This window comes from Rhinopithecus roxellana, chromosome 9, assembly GCF_007565055.1.
Source record: "Rhinopithecus roxellana isolate Shanxi Qingling chromosome 9, ASM756505v1, whole genome shotgun sequence".
Classification (NCBI taxonomy): Eukaryota; Metazoa; Chordata; class Mammalia; order Primates; family Cercopithecidae; genus Rhinopithecus; species Rhinopithecus roxellana.
In genome coordinates this window covers 77337546-77362508 of record NC_044557.1, presented here as the reverse complement: position 1 = coordinate 77362508, position 24963 = coordinate 77337546, and the positions used below count along the sequence as shown (strand labels likewise).

At 34.7% G+C, this 24963-nt stretch overlaps 1 protein-coding gene across 3 annotated transcripts in view; it reads left to right on the top strand.

Annotated features, from left to right (window-relative positions):
• The window catches only part of CSMD3 (CUB and Sushi multiple domains 3), a 1308251-nt gene that overhangs the window by 520537 nt on the left and 762751 nt on the right, over positions 1-24963 (top strand). For 2 of the 3 annotated variants that reach the window (XM_030937706.1, XM_030937707.1), the window contains 2 exons: positions 92-169; positions 6854-6941. In XM_030937706.1, coding sequence (XP_030793566.1) covers positions 92-169; positions 6854-6941 — 166 coding nt within the window. The remainder of the gene's footprint in view (positions 1-91; positions 170-6853; positions 6942-24963) is intronic. The other variant, XM_030937708.1, reaches the window with a different exon arrangement.

Sequence of the window (24963 nt, the reverse complement as noted above, 5' to 3'; positions counted from 1 at the left end):
GCATAATTCCATGCTAACAAAATTTGTTAACTTGAATTTCATTTTAAAATTGTATTTCCTGATACATGTTTTTGTTTGTTTTCTTAACTAGTGAAAAAGGCCATAGATTTTAAATCTAGAGGATTTAAATTGTTTCCAGGGAAAGACAACAGCAACAAGTTTTCTATCTGTGAGTGTACTTCTTTTTTGTTACTTTCTCTAGTGCAAGAGTGAAGTGTGTGGTGTCTGTGTTGTTTGTATGTGTTTTACAAAATATTTCTGTATTTACCAAATTAACTGCATTAATATCTGTATAACATGCATGATGATTATTCAATATTTTATATTTAAATGTGTATTGAGTTAATGGATTAACATGGCAAACTCCCAGCCTCAGATTATTTTTGATAAAGTTTATTTTATATTTCAAGATGTAAAAATATTCTTTTGATCTTAAGTCTTGAGGACACTCAAGTTTAGTTCTAGAAGGTGAGGCAAAAGTAAGATTTCTAAAATTGGCGATTTCTTGTAGGAATTCTTGATTGACTATATCTTAATTTCAACATAAGTGTTTTTCTAAGAAAGATTACTTTTAAAATAGCAATTTTTATTTAAGAAAAAACATTCTTAATTTGAGCTAATTTACATAAACCTATGAAATCAAATATTTTATAAAATGATTAATTATTGCTATTCACTTTATGAAAATCTTATAAAATGGCCTGAAGTACACAGTTTTACTTACAAAATCAGGGCTTCATGTAACCTCTGAAGTTCATCCCAAAATCTCGAATTAAGAATCACTGAATTAGAACATTCATTTAAATTGCCATAACCAAACATGACTTTTTTAGTAGAGCTATGCATTTTTGTAGTAAAATTTAATAGCAGTTGCAGGAAATTGTCAACAGTACTGTTGCATATTAGAAACCTTGAAACAAGCCATTTATGACACAATACCTGACTTCCAAAATAACATTGCTAATATATGAGTAGTTATTTCAAATTTCATACATATTGTTACTGTTCATTCTTCAACAAGAGCATATTTTTTAATTTTTTCTTCAGTTCCAAATCAGCTCATGAAATAATTTTATAATTATTTCTTTAACAAAAATCAATTATTATAGCTATATGAAAAAGGACTTTACCTAAGTGTTTATTGACTTGTACATATAAACAGTAATTGACAAAAATTGAGCAGTTATGTCAATTATCGAGAAACAAACTTGGAGTCTGTTATAAAATATTGAATGGTGTTATAATTTTCAAATGTGATTTGCACATTTTATTAGTTAGACTTGAGAATACGAATCCAAAACCAGAAGAGATATCACTAGGAAATCGTTGATCCGGTTGGGTTACCTGTTTAAAAAGCACTAAACAACTAATTTCAAAGGGTTTGGTTGTATAATTAATACTTCTTCATGTATTTCGGGGGCTAAAAACATTTTCAATATTGATACTGTCAGTTTTTAAGGAAAATAAGCAATGCTACAATATGACTCATATATAAATTATTCAACACATTTTTGAGAGAAAGACATTTTCTATTATAACAAGTATAAATTTAAGAAATTGCCCGGTGAGATGACTCTTACATATCAAATTCTTCAGGTCATCATGAAATAAAAGTTAAATGCTAGCAAAATTAAATACTACGTTTACTACACTTTTTCTAATATTTCATCTGGACAATATATTTATTTCTGAATTCTAAGTAGAATTAGAACGTATTAGAATGGCTTACCCTTTTCTCATTTTGTCTACACATGTGTTATTTGACATGTTGCATGGTTCAAACTTCCAAATATTCAGGAAAATTCAGGCTATTTGTGCTAAGAGCTCTAGGATTTATCAAGGCATTGTAAGATGTATGTAACTCTGTATCCCTGTTGGTATATTGCCTTAGTGGAAATATATATTATTTTCACTTTTCCTGTACATGGGTTATAAAGGTGAACAAAAGGGAATTTAGACGTGGCTAAATTCTAGGGAAAAAAATTCTAATAAAAAATATCTCATTTAAGAAATATTTGCTTTGAAACAGGCAAAAAGTTAATATGAGGCAAAAATGTTAATTTGCTCCATAATTTTAAAATAAGTTTTGCATTTATTCATTGTATTTTCTATAAAAATATTTGTAAGTACTCTTGCTTTTTCATTTTTTGAAGATAAGTAATTCTCACTTCAAAATATTTTTTGCAAATTTACTATCATTATAAAATAGCAAACCAACATTATTTTGAATTTCATTTTACTATAATTTGTTTCTAAAGTATTTAATAACTCATTTCAAAAATCTATTCTTTCATGGTTGCTTGCAGTAGAGTTATATTATTTTAATTTGTATCATTATTATATATCTATTTCAAGTATGCATTCACATATTCATCTCTTTAACATTTATTCAACCTAGGTCAAAATAATTAAAAAGAAAGACAGTGTTTATCTGACATTCATCTTTAAAATAAAAAAAAAAATTAAAGCTTGTGCTCTTTGAAAAAATGATCAATTCTATGATAGGCACGGCCCAAAGTCAGTGTAAGCACGGAGGACATCGAATACCCAAACTGCCAAAGTATGTGTGTATTTGAAGGTCTCATAATGGCACCTTTAGATTTTAAATAAGAAATGAATTAACAAGAGATTCGGGAAGCTCCAATAGTGTTCACGGGCAGAGCTTGGTTGTTTAAATGGCTGATTCAGATTTTTTTTTTTTTTCAGTTTTTACACCTGAACTCTAAATTGCCCCTATCTACCCCTTGTTCTTTTTCAAAAATTGATTTCACCAAGAAAAGAAACTATGGATTTTAAAAAATTTAAGTTAAATATAAAAGGTTTTATATTTTTACAATGTTAAAGTTAATGAACTAGTAGTCTTTCCAAATTTTTTAGTAGGCTCCTCTAGAATATTATTGTGGAATTATGAGGAAACTGTGAACCTGCCATAAATGATTGTGTTTTCTTTCCTATTTTTCAAATCCACACTGTTATTCATTCATATTATCCACTCATTCCACAGTTCCTCCATGGCAGCACTATGCTAGACTAAGAAGGCAAAATAGTGAATAAAATATATTTTCAACCCTCAAGGATTCAATATTTTACTGGGAAGCTAAATTAGTTAAGACATAACTCTTTGTAGAATATGAAGTGTTTTAGTATAAAAATAACAACACAGCGTTGATACCAATGATATTTGAGTTCAGAAAAAGATCCAAAGCACTTGATATCATAAGTTGAAATAAAAATTTAAATCTAATTTTTAAAAATCTGAGAAAAGTGACAATGTAAGCAGCTGGAAGAGGTAATGTGGAGGTGAATTTTAGTCAGAGTCCACTTATTTTTATCTTTAGGGTATATTATGGGCTATATAAAATCAGAAGCCATAAGAAAACATGCTTACTCACACTATTCATGTAATTAAACTTTTAAAGAACATTCATATTCTTAAAATGATGCAAGTTGTTATGCAAATTAAAATAAGTATGAGTGATAAATCTGTCCAGTTGCATCAATGGCATTGTGAAATGAAAGGAGATGATTGAATGAATACTAACTTCAGTTAATTGTCTTGGCATCACTTAGCTATGGGAAATTCTGAAATATAAAAATATCAAAAGAAATGAATGATTGTACTTTTTTTATTTAAAATTTTTTAAATATTTACAATTAAAGAACATTAAATACACATACCATGCAGAAGCTCTCTCATTATCCTTACATTTTAAATTGGAAAGTTTTTCCTCTTGCAGATGTCCAGAAATGGTGGTTTAAATGACACTTTCAAGCAGACAGAAATAACTTGACAATTAAAATAATAAGAACTGGGATTAATTAGGTGAAAGTGGTGAAATTATACACATGCTCTGCATTTTAAGGTAAAATGTTTGGGAAAATGTTTTGAATTGTAGTTAATGATATAGTTTCTCTCTTGTCGAACTTTTTGAGCAGCTATAGAGCTCCGGGTTAAAAGTAGAATTTCTCGAATCAGACTGCCTGAGTTTAAATATAGATTCCCATTAACTAGCAATATGACTTTGGACATATTTCTTAACCTCTCCATGACTCAGTTTTCTCACCTGTAAAAGGGGTAAAATAATAGTAGCTACTCCTAAAATGGTTGTGAGAACTAAATGAGGTGACACGCGTAAAGTATGTAGAATAGTTCTGGACCTATAGTATTATGTGAGTGTTAACCATCATTTAAATTCATATAAAATATTTAACAAAATTTTATTTTGACACAAAATGATAGTGAAATGTTAAAAAATGGGATTTTTCTTATTTTTATTTTCTAATAATGTATTCACAAGCTGCTTGTTCATTACCCTATAATCTGTGTTACATGTCATAATACAAAAAAGCAGTTAAGCTTAAGTCATGCCACCTCTTTTCCTCATTTCCACCACACATTTAAAAACTCACATTTTAATAAACATATGCTACAATATTTCCAAAGGCCTTTGAAAGATTGGAAAGAAGATTTTTTTTAGAAAATGATCAGTCCTTTGACAACAAATATAAGGTGGTATTGTCAATCAAACAACTAGGACATATTTCTTGAAAATATATTAAATAGGTATATTAAAATAAGTATGCTTTTTCTCTATTCTTATCAAGCATATAATCTTTTTCTATAGATGACTAAAGGTATATGAAGCTATTAATTTATAATATATTAAGATATTTTTTAATTAAATAAAAAATTGTCCAAATGAAATACTTCAAGTTATTTAAAAAGATAAATTAGAATAACATGGAAAAAATGAGCGATTATCTTTTGGAAGAATTGGTACTTAAGCTAAATCTTGAATATTAGATAGGGCTTTGATAGCTAAAGGAGAAGGAAAAGAAAACATGGAGACATGGAGAAAACACAAATGTGTGGAGTCAGTATGTTCAGCAAATTGCAGAACAGCGAACAGACAACGGAACTTGAGTGATGGATGCATGTTGGTGACTAGTGAGAAATAAAATTGATGCAGTAGAAAATCTAGAATAAGTGGAGGTTTGAGCAGTAATAAAAACTGTGTTTTAGAAAGTTTAGTCCTCCTCTGGTATTCAAGATGTATTGGAGATGGATGAAAATGAAGTCACAAAAGCATCAAAGTGATTAGGTTGAATTTGAGAGGATAGATTAGATGACAAAGGAAATTCTGGTAGATAATCAAATAGGCCATTGAAAAACTGAGAAAGGAACTTCAAAAAGATTAGAAGTCATGAGCAAACAGGTCATTCTGTCAAGGCAGTAGGGAAATTCAAATATAGAGAGTTGCAAACTGATGCCTTTGAATTTGTCTGCTGTAGTAGAATCAGCAAAAGTAAGACTGGCCAAAAAACCCAGAAAGGTAAAGAGAGATTGTATAGCAAGTTAGAGAATCAGAAAAGCACAAATATCCTATGATATGAATTAGTGAACTGTAATGCAGTTGGCAAGAAGGACATCATTGGTAATACTAAGAAAATTATTTTCTCAGAGTGACGGAAGCACATGAAAAATCCTATGTTTAATTTAGAAAATGACAACTTTACCACAACCATAACTGTTGAGCTGGCATCTGATAGCTATCTTCTTATCTGATGAATCAATTTGAATTAAATAAATTAAATTATATTCAGCAGTCCAGGGGTTCTCAATTTTGACTTTATATTAGAATTACCTTGAGAATTAGTATTAATTTTAAAATGACTCACACCTACAACCCCAGCACTTTGGCACCTTGGATGACCAAGGCAAGAGGATGGCTTAAGTTCAGGAGTCCAAAGCTACAGTGAGCTATGATTGTGCTGCTGCATGCCAGCATGGATGACAAAGCAAGACTCTTTAAAATAAAAACCAAAAACTCCCCAAAAAAATGATGCCAGAGGCCTACCCTAGATTTATTGCATTAGAATATCTAGAGGTAGAAGTAGTCATCTTTATTCTTTTAAGAAAGATCTACCTGTGTTTTCAGTTCACAGTGTAGGAGAACAAGCATTGGATGGTTTAGAATTTTTTTCTCTCTGGAATTTCTGCTTAGGCACTGTTTTTTTCTTAAAAAGAGCAGGTAAATTGATAAAAAGTAAAATAACAGAATTTATCCTCCAGTTCACTTTAAGATTGAATTTATTAAACACTATCACTCAAAATTTCATTACTATCTGATTGAATAATAAAAATCTAACTTGGGGATTTAGTTATCCAATGTGGTAACATTCACTGAAGATAGTAATACATCTTTGACTTTCTGTTTTGAAGAAGCTGCTGAAATGTGTAAAAAAGCTAAATAAATTGTATTCGTGGAAGTTGCTTGAGGGTAAAGCTATTGTTTTGGTTTACACCATTATGTAATAATTTAAAGGAGTACCTAGTAATTTGCACCACTGTTGTATTTTAATGCTGGGAGATCAAATTGCTTTATCATATACCAAATAAGAAGTGTTAGAACTCTGAACTCTTTTCATACATATTTTTTATTACACCTTCAGAAATAACAAGCATCCAAATAACACTATCATAGCTGGTGGTTGACTTCTTTGTTGCCAATGATTAATGAAAGCTCTGGACACTGATACCCTGAGAATGTGTTTCCAGAGATTTTCCAATTTGATGGAAACTAAAAACAAAAGTGATAAATATTAATGTGTTAATATGCAGACTAGTACAAGTTATTGAATATGAACAGCAAATTTATTTTCTTATTAGTTCATAAAATGATTTAGCCTACTTTATTGGTTTATAAAATTGTAGTTGAACAAATGCTTAAATGATAGTGATTATAGTGACAAAATATAAGAATGCATTTTATGTATATTTTAAAATTAATATCATCAACTTTCTAATCACATATATTTTGTTTCTTTTTTCTTTTTTCCCCTGCTGTTGCAGTAAATGAGGGAGGTATTAAAACAGCTTCCAATTTATGCCCAGACCCAGGAGAACCAGAAAATGGGAAGAGAATCGGATCAGATTTTAGGTAATATTTTAAAATATTGACTTCATTATTTATCTTGTCAAGGTTTATTTTAATTTAAATGTTTAAAATAGCTAATGATATAGAGATGAAGTTTTGGTGTCATCAAACTGCATTTTATCAATGTATTAGTATTAATAATATTTAATTATTTTAAAGGGATTAGTTAAGTAATACATTAACTTTATTAGAACACTTTTATTAGTTTAAATGATTAATTTCTCATCATGTAGTAAGTGAAAAATCATGGGATTTAGATTTTAAAGACCTAACTTTGAGTTCCAATTTTGCTACTTATTAGTTGTCTGATATTGGGTAAGTTGTTCTATCCTGTTTGCCTGAGTTTCTTCTTCTGCAACATGTAAATCATATTTACCACATATAATAGTGAGTTTCAAATGAGGCAATGCCTGTAAAACCTTCCAGCAGATGTTCTATAAACACCTTATTTGTATTGTGTAATTCTAACTGGAGTAGAATTTTTATGTCCGTCATAAATTAGTATTAATTTATTAATTTAAAATTAAGTTAACAGACAACCTAGAGAATTTATGTAATATACTGTGGCAGCCATTAATTTACATAACTATCAAATAATGCTTTTAAATAAACTTGAATTTTCCTTAGTTCTCTATATTTTACAAATAAAAGATTACAAAAAGCCTATCAAAACATTAAATAATAATCTCACGAAAACTCACAAATACCTATTTTTTCAATTTTATTGAAAATTGAAAATTTTTATTTTTCAATTATTGATGCTAATGTTTATAGTTACAGATACCACATATTTTTTATTTTTACTTATTCATATTATTTGTATAAAGCACAAATGATACTCTAAAGAATATCCCTATGAAGAAAAAAAAATAGTTCTTAGAATATAGACCTATAATAAATTTTCCCCATGAATCTTTCAGAATAACTTAAGGTTACATTTTGCTATACTTGGAGTGGAAAACAATAATACAGTTTCCACACAAACACAATTGTAATTTTCTAAAATGTTTACGTAACTTTAACCACTCTCAAAACTTAATACAGATAATAGTGTTTGAAGAAACACACTAAAGAGAAATTCAAAAGATTTGGGGACTGGTCAGACTTTTACCTATTTTACTAATTTTATTAAAATCAACTAAATATTTGAGTCTTAATGACTAATGATTATATCTTATAGACCACAAAGTGATAAGCAATTAAATATTTCTTTTTTCCAAGTATTTTTTATTTCTTATAAAATCTTATAAGCACTTACTATTTTATCCCTATATTTTAAATGAGAAAACTGAAGTTTGTTTACCTGGCTAATAATTTGATGGAACTGGGATTTGAACTCTTTACTTGCAGACTCCAAAACCTGACGTTTTAATCACTATATTATAACGTATTATGCTTTAAAGTCAAACAAATTTCATTCAGATTATATCCCTGAAATAAATTATCTTGTCTTCTGCAAGAGTTAGTTTTCTCAGTTCTAAAATTGAGAATAATAATGTATATCTTATTTGGTTGAGGAGAAGATCACATAAGATAACTTATGCTTCATAGTAATCACAGAGCTTTTGACAAAATAAGTACTCTATTAATACAACCTGCTATTACAAAATAGCATGTACAATATTACTGATGACATTAATATTTACTTGGTCCAACGACTTGCAAATTAGATTAATGATTTACTAGAAATCAACTCAAAAATAATAAAATGTGATAGTAATATAATGAGCTAAATTACCTTCAAGTGCAATAGATTTCAAGCCATTCAGATGTAATCACAAATTTAGAAAACTACTCAGAAGTCCAAAAGAAAATAGTAAGATTCTATGACAGAGAATAAAGATGTCTCAAGGTGTGTACCCACATAATTTAAGAAGGTCCTATTCCCATGGATATTGGAAGAATATATGTGTTCCACCAGCCGGAAGGAATAGCCTGAAAAGAAAGTGCTTGATGACCTGTTTCACAAAATAGAGTTCAGTGAAACTCAATTATAGAGCGTAAATAGGAGAAAAGAATAGAATGAAGTAGAGGAAATAAAAAGAAACCAAATATTTGCGGCAGAGAAAGTAAATCGGCAGCCATTCAGCCTAATATGGACTGAAGATATGCTTTGTTTTAAATACATAGTTTTTTTTTTTTTTTTTAATGGAGGCAACATTTAAAACTCAGAAAATTATACAAACACACACACACACATTTTGGTATTCTCTTATTATATTTGGCAACTTAAACCTGCATACTTTTTAGAGTAACATCTGCTCAGAACCAATTAACAACTTCTCTCTCTAGGCTGGGCAGGATCTCCCTGGCTTGTCACGTGTACACATAGGCTTCCTTACTCATTTAGCTCACCTGCCTGTGAAGGGAAGTTGTAAAGATTTGTAAGTGACCTGATCCAATTTACATGTTCAGTAGATCAGGCTTTCTATTTTAGCTCAGTGATTGAAGAAAACCTAAATTTTAGTTAGCCTTCTTCAGTAGCCTGGGTGAAAGACAGTGGAGATTTGGACTATGGCGGTTGGCAGAGAACGAGACAGATTCAAGATATCTTTTGAAGATGAAAGCTTTAATATCCCATGAAAATTTGATGTGGAGAGTAAGAAAAATGAAATAATTAAGGATGAGACTCAATTTTCAGGGTTTGAACAACATGAAGATGGAGTAAATTATAATGTTTAATAAAGTGTGAACATCCAGAAATTTCTGGAGAAAAATTGAGAGTTCAGTTTTGAAGTTGTACATTTTAGAATATTTAGAGATTTCTAGGCAGATATGTTAAGTGATTAGTTGAACATAATTGAAATTCAGAGATATGAGGGAACCATAGGCATATACATATTATAAAAAATGTTAAACATCATTTTCTTTAAAAAATTATATGTAGATAACATCACTTTAAATAAGTAGAAAGACAAGAGAAGTTGTAATGTCATCTCAAATATCTGTTTGGCAAACTGATAGAATACAAGGAGCTGCCAAATCCTGCTCATGAGGGACCAGAGGAATATGACAATACCTAAAAGGGTAACTGAAGCAAAAGAAGAAGTCTTTTAAAGGGCAAACAGGGGCTATTGAAAAATTGAGCATGGAGGACAGAAGACTGTCTTTTGAATTTGACAACATGAAGGTTGTTGACAAGAGTGATTTCAGTGGAATGACAGAGGTTGAAAATCAACTTAAAAATGCTGAAGAGTGAATAAAGGCAGTTCAGATAGTTTACAGTTTGGTGACATCAAGTTATATAAACCAGGGAAATAATGGGACATTTATGTAGTCATTAGGAAATCAAGAGACTTTATTTTCAGAGAATCAAGAGATCAAAGCATGTTTATTGGTTGATGTAAGTAATTCTATAGAGAGAAATCTATGGTGGCATTGAAAGAGAGGGTAGAGGTAAAGAAACATAATTTTGTAGGAGAAAATAAATGGGATCCCAGAGACAGGTAGTGTGGAATTATTTTCAATCTAATAGAAGGGAAGATAGAGAAGTGGAGAAGAGATACTGCTAGGCCTACATACTTTGTGATGGGAAGGTGAGAAAGCTCAAGTTTAATACTTTTACGTTAGTAATGCTGCATCTAGCAAGGCCATCAAATGAAAATGTGTGTATAAGATGAGGATGGGTGGGAGAGAAAGTTTAAGACTGAGAGAAAAGTGAAAAATAGTTTTTTACCAGGAGTGGGAACGCAAGCTTGATGTAGAAATGTTGCCTTGCTAAGTAAGTTTGAGTGCCCTTTTGAGATTAATGATAATGAATCTGCTTGGTTTTATAATTTCTACCTAGCGTTATTGAGCTTCCTAGGTACAAACATAAAAAGGATTGTGCAAAAGTATGATAAAGCTCAGTGCATTTGGGAATGTGCTAGTAATTCTTTCAGGCATACAGATTAGAAACATGGATCTGGAGCAAAGAAATCTTCAAGTAGAGGTATAAATTGGGGGACTTTTAAAAGGAGAGTGGATCAGTTTCAGGTCAAGGTCGGTTTCAGAAGCAGAAGTGGAAGCATTTGTAGACTCATCTGTTTCAAAGGGGGAAAAAGAAGTTTGTATGTATTTCAAAAATGTAATACAAAAATTATTCTCATATAAGATATGGAAACCACCCCAAAGAATAAAACATGGAAAGCTTGTAAAGGAATAAAAATAACAGACAAAAGATAAATCAATTTGTTACAAAGCAATGTACTTTTAGTCAGGGCTTAAATTAACAGTTATATCTTTTCTTGGGCCCTTATCATCTCAAAGGAACATTAGATTGTGATTACTCAGTGAATTACTGCCTCCATTTATGAAAGTCACACTGGTTTTTGGATATAATTACCAGTCTCTGCCCCTGAAAAGTCAAAAGAACTCATGGCAAGTTCTCCTGGTGCCCCTATCCAAGTGAAATTTCAGTTCGTTCATAAAACATCAAAAGTATGGGGGGGGGGGGCGGAGCAAGATGGCCGAATAGGAACAGCTCCAGTCTCCAACTCCCAGCGGGAGCAACACAGAAGACCGGTGATTTCTGCATTTTCAACTGAGGTACTGGGGCCATCTCACTAGGGAGTGCCGGACAATCAGTGCTGGTCAGCTGCTGCAGCCTGACCAGCGAGAGCTGAAGCAGGGCAAGGCATCGCCTCACCTGGAAGTGCAAGGGGGAAGGGAATCCGTTTTCCTAGCCAGGGGAACTGAGACACACAACACCTGGAAAATCGGGTAACTCCCACCCCAATATGGCGCTTTAAGCAAAGAGGCACACCAGGAGAATATATCCCACGCCTGGCCGTGAGGGTCCCACGCCCACGGAGCCTCCCTCACTGCTAACACAGCAGTCTGCCGCGATCTATCCTCAAGGCAGCAGCGAGGCTGGGGGAGGGGCGCCCGCCATTGCTGAGGCTTAAGTAGGTAAACAAAGCCGCTGGGAAGCTCGAACTGGGTGGAGCTCACAGCAGCTCAAGGAAGCCTGCTTGTCTCTGTAGTCTCCACCTCTGGGGACAGCGCACAGCTGAAGACCAACAGGGGAAAGTAGCAGGGAGCCGGTGCAGACGCGAACGACTCTGTCTGACAGCTTTGGGGAGAGCCGTGGATCTCCCAACGCGGAGGCTGAGATCTGAGAACGGACAGACTGCCTGCTCAGGTGTGTCCCTGACCCCTGAGTAGCCTAGCTGGGAGAAATCCCCCACTAGGGGCAGTCTGACACCCCACACCTCACAGGGTGGAGTACACCCCTGAGAGGAAACTTCCAAAGGAAGAATCAGACAGGTACACTCGCTGTTCAGCAATATTCTATCTTCGGCAACCTCTGCTGCTGATACCCAGGCAAACAGGGTCTGGAGTGGACCTCAAGAAATCTCCAACAGACCAACAGACAGTCCTTCTGACTGTCAGAAGGAAAACTATCAAACAGGAAGGACACCTATACCAAAAGCGCATCAGTACGTCACCACCATCAAAGACCAGAGACAGATAAAACCACAAAGATGGGGAAGAAGCAGGGCAGAAAAGCTGGAAATTCAAAAAATAAGAGCGCATCTCCCCCTGCAAAGGAGCGCAGCCCATCACCAGCAACGGATCAAAGCTGGTCAGAGAATGACTTGGACGAGAGGAGAGAAGAAGGCTTCAGTCCATCAAACTTATCAGAGCTAAAGGAGGAATTACGTACCCAGCGCAAAGAAACTAAAAATCTTGAAAAAAGAGTGGAAGAATTGACAGCTAGACTAATTAATGCAGAGAAGATCATAAACGAAATGACAGAGATGAAAACCATGACACGAGAAATACGTGACAAATGCACAAGCTTCAGTAACCGACTCGATCAACTGGAAGAAAGAGTATCAGCGATTGAAGATCAAATGAATGAAATGAAGCGAGAAGAGAAACCAAAAGAAAAAAGAAGAAAAAGAAATGAGCAAAGCCTGCAAGAAGTATGGGATTACGTAAAAAGACCAAATCTACGCCTGATTGGGGTGCCTGAAAGTGAGGGGGAAAATGGAACCAAGTTGGAAAACACTCTTCAGGAAATCATCCAGGAGAACTTCCCCAACCTAGTAGGGCAGGCCAACATTCAAATTCAGGAAATACAGAGAACGCCACAAAGATACTCCTCCAGAAGAGCAACTCCAAGACACATAATTGCCAGATTCACCAAAGTTGAAATGAAGGAAAAAATCTTAAGGGCAGCCAGAGAGAAAGGTCGGGTTACCCACAAAGGGAAGCCCATCAGACTAACAGCAGATCTCTCGGCAGAAACTCTACAAGCCAGAAGAGAGTGGGGGCCAATATTCAACATTCTTAAAGAAAAGAATTTTAAACCCAGAATTTCATATCCAGCCAAACTAAGTTTCATCAGTGAAGGAGAAATAAAATCCTTTACAGATAAGCAAATGCTTAGAGATTTTGTCACCACCAGGCCTGCCTTACAAGAGACCCTGAAGGAAGCCCTAAACATGGAAAGGAACAACCGGTACCAGCCATCGCAAAAACATGCCAAAATGTAAAGACCATCGAGGCTAGGAAGAAACTGCATCAACTAACGAGCAAAATAACCAGTTAATATCATAATGGCAGGATCAAGTTCACACATAACAATATTAACCTTAAATGTTAATGGACTAAATGCTCCAATTAAAAGACACAGACTGGCAAACTGGATAAAGAGTCAAGACCCATCAATCTGCTGTATTCAGGAGACCCATCTCACATGCAGAGACATACATAGGCTCAAAATAAAGGGATGGAGGAAGATCTACCAAGCAAATGGAGAACAAAAAAAAGCAGGGGTTGCAATCCTTGTCTCTGATAAAACAGACTTTAAACCATCAAAGATCAAAAGAGACAAAGAAGGCCATTACATAATGGTAAAGGGATCAATTCAACAGGAAGAGCTAACTCTCCTAAATATATATGCACCCAATACAGGAGCACCCAGATTCATAAAGCAAGTCCTTAGGGACTTACAAAGAGACTTAGACTCCCATACAATAATAATGGGAGACTTCAACACTCCGCTGTCAACATTAGACAGATCAACGAGACAGAAAGTTAACAAGGATATCCAGGAATTGAACTCATCTCTGCACCAAGCGGACCTAATAGACATCTATAGAACTCTCCACCCCAAATCAACAGAATATACATTCTTCTCAGCACCACATCGCACTTATTCCAAAATTGACCACATAATTGGAAGTAAAGCACTCCTCAGCAAATGTAAAAGAACAGAAATTATAACAAACTGTCTCTCAGACCACAGTGCAATCAAACTAGAACTCAGGACTAAGAAAATCAATCAAAACCGCTCAACTACATGGAAACTGAACAATCTGCTCCTGAATGACTACTGGGTACATGACGAAATGAAAGCGGAAATAAAGATGTTCTTTGAAACCAATGAGAACAAAGATACAACATACCAGAATCTCTGGGACACATTTAAAGCAGTGTGTAGAGGGAAATTTATAGCACTAAATGCCCACAAGAGAAAGCAGGAAAGATCTAAAATTGACACTCTAACATCACAATTAAAAGAACTAGAGAGGCAAGAGCAAACACATTCAAAAGCTAGCAGGAGGCAAGAAATAACTAAGATCAGAGCCGAACTGAAGGAGATAGAGACACAAAAAACCCTCCAAAAAATCAATGAATCCAGGAGTTGGTTTTTTGAAAAGATCAACAAAATTGACAGACCGCTAGCAAGGCTAATAAAGAAGAAAAGAGAGAGGAATCAAATAGATGCAATAAAAAATGATAAAGGGGATATCACCACTGACCCCACAGAAATACAAACTACCATCAGAGAATACTATAAACGCCTCTACGCAAATCAACTAGAAAATCTAGAAGAAATGGATAATTTCCTGGACACTTACACTCTCCCAAGGCTAAACCAGGAAGAAGTTGAATCCCTGAATAGACCAATAGCAGGCTCTGAAATTGAGGCAACAATTAATAGCCTACCCACCAAAAAAAGTCCAGGACCAGATGGATTCACAGCTGAATTCTACCAGAGGTACAAGGAGGAGCTGGTACCATTCCTTCTGAAACTATTCCAATCAATAGAAAAAGAGGGAATCCTCCCTAACTCATTTTATGAGGCCAACATCATCCTGATACCAAAGCCTGGCAGAGACACAACAAAAAAAGAGAATTTTAGACCAATATCCCTGATGAACATTGATGCAAAAATTCTCAATAAAATACTGGCAAACCGGATTCAGCAGCACATCAAAAAGCTTATCCACCATGATCAAGTGGGCTTCATCCCTGGGATGCAAGGCTGGTTCAACATTCGCAAATCAATAAACGTAATCCAGCATATAAACAGAACCAAAGACAAGAACCACATGATTGTCTCAATAGATGCAGAAAAGGCTTTTGACAAAATTCAACAGCCCTTCATGCTAAAAACGCTCAATAAATTCGGTATTGATGGAACGTATCTCAAAATAATAAGAGCCATTTATGACAAACCCACAGCTAATATCATACTGAATGGGCAAAAACTGGAAAAATTCCCTTTGAAAACTGGCACAAGACAGGGATGCCCTCTCTCACCACTCCTATTCAACATAGTGTTGGAAGTTCTGGCTAGGGCAATCAGGCAAGAGAAAGAAATCAAGGGTATCCAGTTAGGAAAAGAAGCAGTCAAATTGTCCCTGTTTGCAGATGACATGATTGTATATTTAGAAAACCCCATCGTCTCAGCCCAAAATCTCCTTAAGCTGATAAGCAACTTCAGCAAAGTCTCAGGATACAAAATTAATGTGCAAAAATCACAAGCATTCTTATACACCAGTAACAGACAAGCAGAGAGCCAAATCAGGAATGAACTTCCATTCACAATTGCTTCAAAGAGAATCAAATACCTAGGAATCCAGCTTACAAGGGATGTAAAGGACCTCTTCAAGGAGAACTACAAACCACTGCTCAGTGAAATAAAAGAGGACACAAGCAAATGGAAGAACATACCATGCTCATGGATAGGAAGAATCAATATCGTGAAAATGGCCATACTCCCCAAGGTAATTTATAGATTCAATGCCATCCCCATCAAGCTACCAATGAGTTTCTTCACAGAATTGGAAAAAACTGCTTTAAAGTTCATATGGAACCAAAAAAGAGCCCGCATTGCCAAGACAATCCTAAGTCAAAAGGACAAAGCTGGAGGCGTCACGCTACCTGACTTCAAACTATACTACAAGGCTACAGTCACCAAAACAGCATGGTACTGGTACCAAAACAGAGATATAGATCAATGGAACAGAACAGAGTCCTCAGAAATAATACCACACATCTACAGCCATCTGATCTTTGACAAACCTGAGAGAAACAAGAAATGGGGAAAGGATTCCCTATTTAATAAATGGTGCTGGGAAAATTGGCTAGCCATAAGTAGAAAGCTGAAACTGGATCCTTTCCTTACCCCTTATACGAAGATTAATTCAAGATGGATTAGAGACTTAAATGTTAGACCTAATACCATAAAAACCCTAGAAGAAAATCTAGGTAGTACCATTCAGGACATAGGCATGGGTAAGGACTTCATGTCTAAAACACCAAAAGCAACAGCAGCAAAAGCAAAAATTGACAAATGGGATCTAATTAAACTAAAGAGCTTTTGCACAGCAAAAGAAACTACCATCAGAGTGAACAGGCAACCTACAGAATGGGAGAAAATTTTTGCAACCTACTCATCTGACAAAGGGCTAATATCCAGAATCTACAAAGAACTCAAACAAATATACGAGAAAAAAACAAACAACCCCATCAAAAAGTGGGGAAAGGATATGAACAGACATTTCTCAAAAGAAGATATTCATACAGCCAACAGACACATGAAAAAATGCTCATCGTCACTCGCCATCAGAGAAATGCAAATCAAAACCACAATGAGATACCATCTCACACCAGTTAGAATGGCAATCATTAAGAAGTCAGGAAACAACAGGTGTTGGAGAGGATGTGGAGAAATAGGAACACTTTTACACTGTTGATGGGATTGTAAACTAGTTCAACCATTATGGAAAACAGTATGGCAATTCCTCAAGGATCTAGAACTAGATGTACCATATGACCCAGCCATCCCACTACTGGGTATATACCCAAAGGATTATAAATTATTCTACTACAAAGACACATGCACACGTATGTTTATTGCGGCACTATTCACAATAGCAAAGACTTGGAATCAACCCAAATGTCCATCTGTGACAGACTGGATTAAGAAAATGTGGCACATATACACCATGGAATACTATGCAGCCATAAAAAAGGATGAGTTTGCGTCCTTTGTAGGGACATGGATGCAGCTGGAAACCATCATTCTTAGCAAACTATCGCAAGAACAGAAAACCAAACACCGCATGTTCTCACTCATAGGTGGGAACTGAACAATGAGATCACTTGGACTCGGGAAGGGGAACATCACACACTGGGGCCTATCATGGGGAGGGGGGAGGGGGGAGGAGGGAGGGATTACATTGGGGAGTTATACATGATATAAATGATGAATTGATGGGTGCTGACGAGTTGATGGGTGCAGCACACCAACATGGCATAAGTATACATGTGTAACAAACCTGCACGTTATGCACATGTACCCTAGAACTTAAAGTATAATTAAAAAAATAAAAATAAAAAAAAAAAAAAAAAAAAAAAAATGATAAAGGGGATATCACCACTGACCCCACAGAAATACAAACTACCATCAGAGAATACTATAAACGCCTCTACGCAAATCAACTAGAAAATCTAGAAGAAATGGATAATTTCCTGGACACTTACACTCTCCCAAGGCTAAACCAGGAAGAAGTTGAATCCCTGAATAGACCAATAGCAGGCTCTGAAATTGAGGCAACAATTAATAGCCTACCCACCAAAAAAAATCCAGGACCAGATGGATTCACAGCTGAATTCTACCAGAGGTACAAGGAGGAGCTGGTACCATTCCTTCTGAAACTATTCCAATCAATAGAAAAAGAGGGAATCCTCCCTAACTCATTTTATGAGGCCAACATCATCCTGATACCAAAGCCTGGCAGAGACACAACAAAAAAAGAGAATTTTAGACCAATATCCCTGATGAACATTGATGCAAAAATTCTCAATAAAATACTGGCAAACCGGATTCAGCAGCACATCAAAAAGCTTATCCACCATGATCAAGTGGGCTTCATCCCTGGGATGCAAGGCTCGTTCAACATTCGCAAATCAATAAATGTAATCCAGCATATAAACAGAACCAAAGACAAGAACCACATGATTGTCTCAATAGATGCAGAAAAGGCTTTTGACAAAATTCCACAGCCCTTCATGCTAAAAACGCTCAATAAATTCGGTATTGATGGAACGTACCTCAAAATAATAAGAGCTATTTATGACAAACCCACAGCTAATATCATACTGAATGGGCAAAAACTGGAAAAATTCCCTTTGAAAACTGGCACAAGACAGGGATGCCCTCTCTCACCACTCCTATTCAACATAGTGTTGGAAGTTCTGGCTAGGGCAATCAGGCAAGAGAAAGAAATCAAGGGTATCCAGTTAGGAAAAGAAGCAGTCAAATTGTCCCTGTTTGCAGATGACATGATTGTATATTTAGAAAACCCCATCGTCTCAGCCCAAAATCTCCTTAAGCTGATAAGCAACTTCAGCAAAGTCTCAGGATACAAAATTAATGTGCAAAAATCACAAGCATTCTTATACACCAGTAACAGACAAGCAGAGAGCCAAATCAGGAATGAACTTCCATTCACAATTGCTTCAAAGAGAATAAAATACCTAGGAATCCAGCTTACAAGGGATGTAAAGGACCTCTTCAAGGAGAACTACAAACCACTGCTCAGTGAAATCAAAGAGGACACAAACAAATGGAGGAACATACCATGCTCATGGATAGGAAGAATCAATATCGTGAAAATGGCCATACTGCCCAAGGTTATTTAAAGATTCAATGCCATCCCCATCAAGCTACCAATGAGTTTCTTCACAGAATTGGAAAAAACTGCTTTAAAGTTCATATGGAACCAAAAAAGAGCCCGCATTGCCAAGACAATCCTAAGTCAAAAGGACAAAGCTGGAGGCGTCACGCTACCTGACTTCAAACTATACTACAAGGCTACAGTAACCAAAACAGCATGGTACTGGTACCAAAACAGAGCTATAGACCAATGGAACAGAACAGAGTCCTCAGAAATAATACCGCACATCTACAGCCATCTGATCTTTGACAAACCTGAGAGAAACAAGAAATGGGGAAAGGATTCCCTATTTAATAAATGGTGCTGGGAAAATTGGCTAGCCATAAGTAGAAAGCTGAAACTGGATCCTTTCCTTACCCCTTATATGAAGATTAATTCAAGATGGATTAGAGACTTAAATGTTAGACCTAATACCATAAAAACCCTAGAAGAAAATCTAGGTAGTACCATTCAGGACATAGGCATGGGCAAGGACTTCATGTCTAAAACACCAAAAGCAACGGCAGCAAAAGCCAAAATTGACAAATGGGATCTCATTAAACTAAAGAGCTTTTGCACAGCAAAAGAAACTACCATCAGAGTGAACAGGCAACCTACAGAATGGGAGAAAATTTTTGCAACCTACTCATCTGACAAAGGGCTAATATCCAGAATCTACAAAGAACTCAAACAAATATACGAGAAAAAAACAAACAACCCCATCAAAAAGTGGGCAAAGGATATGAACAGACATTTCTCAAAAGAAGATATTCATACAGCCAACAGACACATGAAAAAATGCTCATCATCACTCGCCATCAGAGAAATGCAAATCAAAACCACAATGAGATACCATCTCACACCAGTTAGAATGGCAATCATTAAGAAGTCAGGAAACAACAGGTGTTGGAGAGGATGTGGAGAAATAGGAACACTTTTACACTGTTGGTGGGATTGTAAACTAGTTCAACCATTATGGAAAACAGTATGGCAATTCCTCAAGGATCTAGAACTAGATGTACCATATGACCCAGCCATCCCACTACTGGGTATATACCCAAAGGATTATAAATTATTCTACTACAAAGACACATGTACACGTATGTTTATTGCGGCACTATTCACAATAGCAAAGACTTGGAATCAACCCAAATGTCCATCTGTGACAGACTGGATTAAGAAAATGTGGCCCATATACACCATGGAATACTATGCAGCCATAAAAAAGGATGAGTTTGCGTCCTTTGTAGGGACATGGATGCAGCTGGAAACCATCATTCTTAGCAAACTATCAGAAGAACAGAAAACCAAACACCGCATGTTCTCACTCATAGGTGGGAACTGAACAATGAGATCACTTGGACTCGGGAAGGGGAACATCAGGCACTGGGGCCTATCATGGGGAGGGGGGAGGGGGGAGGAGGGAGGGATTGCATTGGGGAGTTATACATGGTATAAATGATGAATTGATGGGTGCTGACGAGTTGATGGGTGCAGCACACCAACATGGCATAAGTATACATATGTAACAAACCTGCACGTTATGCACATGTACCCTAGAACTTAAAGTATAATAAAAAAAAAAAAAAACATCAAAAGTATAATCAATAAAAAAAGATAAGTCATACTTCATTAAAATTAAAACATCTGCTCTGTAAAAAGCACTGTGAAGACAAAGAAAGAACATGCCACAGATTGGAAAAAAATGTTCAAATTACATATCTAATAAAAATATATTCCGTGTGTTAAATATGGAAAAATTGCTTACAATTTAACAATAAGAAAACAAACAACTCAGTTACACAATAGGCAAAACATCAAAACAGAATTGTCACCAAAGAAGATATATGAGATGGCAAATAGACATATAAACAAAGCTCATTATCATATGTAATTAGGGAACTTCAAATTAATATGACAACCAGAAACGATTACATGGCTATTAAAATAGCTAAAGTCTAAAGCTCTGACAACACAAAATGCTGCCGAGAAAGAGAAAGAACAGGAATGCTCATGTACTGCTGGTGGGAATGCAAAATAATAAAGCCACTTTGGAAGACATTCTGACAGCTTTTTAATTTAATTTAATTTAATTTATTATTTTTAAACTTTTAGTTTTGGGGTGTACATACAGGTTGTTATACAGGTAGATTGTATGTCACAGGGATTTAAAGTGTACAGATTATATTTTGTCACCCAGGTAATATGCATTATGTCCAGTAAGTAGTTTTTTGATTCTCACCCTTCTCTCACCCTCCAACCTCAAGTAGGCCCCAGTGTCTGTTGTTGCCTTCTTTCTGTCCATGTGTACTCAATGTTTAGTCCCCACTTGTAAGTGAGAACACTTCGAATTTGGTTTTCTATTCCTGTTAGTTTGCTTAGGATCATCGCCTCCAGCTTCATCTATATGGCTGCAAAGGACATGAACTCATTGTTCTTTGTGGCTGCAGAGTATTTCATGGTATATATGTACCATATTTTCTTTATCCAGTCTATCACTAATGAACATTTTGGTTGATTCCATGTCTTTGCTATTGTGAATAGTGCTGCAGTGAACATACCTGTGCATGTGTCTTTAAGGTGGAATGATTTATTTTCCTTTGGGTATATACCCAATAATGGTATTGCTGGGTTGAATGGTAGTTCTAAGTTCTTTGAGAAATTGCAAAACTGCTTTCCACAGTGGATGAACTAATTTACACTCACACCAGCTGGTGACAGTTTGTTTTTCTTTTTTTTTAACTAAACATGGGTTTACCAACAATTATGCTCCTAGGTAAAATTTCAACTATAAGACATTCTGAAAAGACAAAACTACAGAGACAGGAAAAAAAAAACAGTCACTGGTTGTCAGGAGTTCAGGGGGATGAAGTGAGGGATGAATAGAGGGTGCACAGGGGACATATAAAGGCAGTGAATCTATTCTGTCTGATACTGTAATAGTGAATAATGACACTATGTATTTGTCAAAACCCATAGAACACAAAGAGTGAACCCTAATGTAAACTATGAACTTTAATTAATTAAATATTTTAATATTAATTCATTCATTGAAAAAAGTACCATGCTAATAAAGTAATATTAATAATGGGAGCAACTGTGTTATATTAGGGAGAGAGGGGTTGTGTTTGGGAACCCTCTGTACTCTCTGTGATTATTTTATAAACCTGAAAATTCTCTAGGAAATGAAGTCTATTAAAATTTAAAATAAAGACATACACGTGATTTCATATTATATTTTTAACTAAGTGATATGTATGCACATATACATATGTTATTTTAATGATAATATATTACTAAAATCTTTCTCTAGCATGCATGTTACAACCTCAAATATTTACTGTTTCATGATTTTCCTAGCATTGCAGTAATCTCTGAATGAAAACTTTAGGGATAAAAGAGATATTTCAATTATGAAGAGATGTAGAAGAGATAAGAGTAGTTCTCTCCTCTGCATTTGCATGGGTATTATCTTAGATAATCGTTTATTTACACATTTTTAGAAAATTGTGATGTCAGTTTTACAAGCTGCCGATTTTTCTCCTTCTCATCCACAGTTTCCATCTATAACATCTACAATAATGTGTTTTTCCAACTTTAACACCAGCAGAGCTTTCCTGTCGCCTACTTATACAAAAAATACTCAGTGTTGGCATTCAAAATGCTTCAAAATATCCCCAATCTTCCCTTCATATTTTGTGTGGTGACAAATTGTCCCACATAGTTGGCTTCAAATGTATCTGATTTTCCATGACTACTTAGTTCTGTTGTTTCTTCCTCCTAGAATGTTATATCTTAGCATTTTTTTGCCTGTGCTATCTTACACATTCTTCAAGTGCTCACTCAAAGTCCTATTTTATAAAGCTTTTCTTATTTTTCCAATCAGTTACTATCTGGTTCTTAATTTCTTAGCATCATGTTTTCCTTCATTATAGTACCCAGAATTTTTTTTCTTGTCTTTTAGAAACGTTTCTAAGTATAGGATCCTTGTAATCAGATATGAGTATTCATGTTTCTGTATGTGTGATGAAGAGAGCTCAATGTATGTAATTAATTGAATTGTTTAAAAACAGCAAAACTGCAGTTTAGAATTTTCCGTTAATTTTCTAATCACATGACTTTATAGCAGGACCTCAAATTCATCGTTAGTAAATGGCTTATAGATAGCAGTTGACAAAACAGAAACAGTTTTCTTTGCACGTAATCAATATTTTTATAATCACCGAGGAAATCTATGAGAAAATCCTTGGAGAAGTAAGGTGTCTTACTTATTATATTTTGGTTACCATTTGTGCTCTACTCTCCAAGGTGGTAGTCCCAGCAGCTGTGTTTTGAAATCGTAAAAGCTTTGTTTCTAATTTGAAATACCTATAGAATATAACAAGTTTTTAAAGGGAGAAATGCTGCCAAAAAGATATAAAGTTGGAAGCATTTTCTATGCTGAAAAATAAATTAAAAATTTAAATGCCCTTAAAATTATAACCAACTTTTTGTGAAAGCTCGGCTTGTGGAATCCTTATATTCATAGACTTTCTTTCTGTGGGAAAAGCCTTAATTGATGCTTTTTCTGACTGAATAGGAAGATATAGAGGAAAAGGAGAGTTTTGAAGATTTAAAAGATATATTGAAATCTCTTATGTCACACTAGATTTGAACATAAATTTGGGCTTCTCTTGAGAGCAAATAACAATTTGGACTCTGAATTTTGGAATTATATCTGGATTATTAAAATGCTGGTATATCTCAGTAGTGAAACAGCAGGGAACATGCTACTCATTTGGTACTATTAAAACACTACTGTATAATGTATATTCAGGAAAAATTTATTATCATAATGTAAATCAACCATACTTTTGAATATAAAGTCATTTTCACTCATTCTTCTAACATGAACTTTCTAAATATGCTAGTATATTGATTTATAAATCTTATTTTGGTAATTACAAATAGACAATTAATATATAGAAGCTTCCAAAGGTTTTCTATCTCTCCCCACTTCACAAGTAAATTTTCATAAAGAATGGCCTACATCTGTGGCAGTTCTTTCTTTACCATACTGCTATCAGCATTTGTAATTATTATAAGCTCTCTTGAATGTATGAGAAATAGCTTGCTCTCCTTAAGTGTAGCCATTGACTACCCATTTTTCACTCTTTTGTTGAATCTACTTTATCTTCTCACTTTCTAAAAAAAAAAATTTCAGAGTTACAACTTCAAAACTCACTTCTTCTATATTACCTCCTTCAAGAATCTGATCTCCTCTGAAGGGTTTGTAATCATGACTTTCCATGTTTCCCTCAGGTCTTTATCATTTTTATTCTTCTGAGAGTTGAGTATTTATTCTCAACTTTTTATAACAATTGAATTAGTCTTTTTTACAGAACAGGTATGTCACTACATTTGTAAAAGCAGGGGATTTGGAATCAGATGAACTCAATTTTAAGTCCTGTTGCTCTCTTTACTTGACTTGGGGAAGTTATTTATTCTACACAAAGTTATCTTTTCTTTTCAATAAAAATGGAAAGGGTAGCTAGCACCAAACTGAAATGCCACAGTGAAAGACTAGATTATCTCACACTCATGGACTTGCCTAGTGAAGTACCCAGAACAAAGAGGGGCAAATAAATGCTAAATTACCTGTCTTTCCCTTCTCTGTGTTATTTTCCTGTGGTTTTCCAAATGAACGAAGATTTAAAAGTCTCCATTGTTTTCCAACATCCATTCCAACACTGATACCACTTCTGTCTCATTCATTAGTAATCTTCAGTTTCCTCTCTTTTACTTTACTCACTTAAAACTTCCCAGTTGCACAAAAGCAATTGTCTTCTATTTATTCTATTACAAGAAGTATTCCACTTGACTTTCAGTAAAGGATTCCTTACTTTTAAATATTGCAGTAATACTCCTTGATCAAAAACTTGTTTTTTCCCATACCTATTGAATTAAGAGGTGATAGAATATCAATTATCATACACATACATATATCATATTTTAACTCAAAAGCACTTTCACACAATTTTTTTAATGTATTAACACACTGTAGGTTTCACTATTTCTATTTTACTAATGAGTAAACTCACATA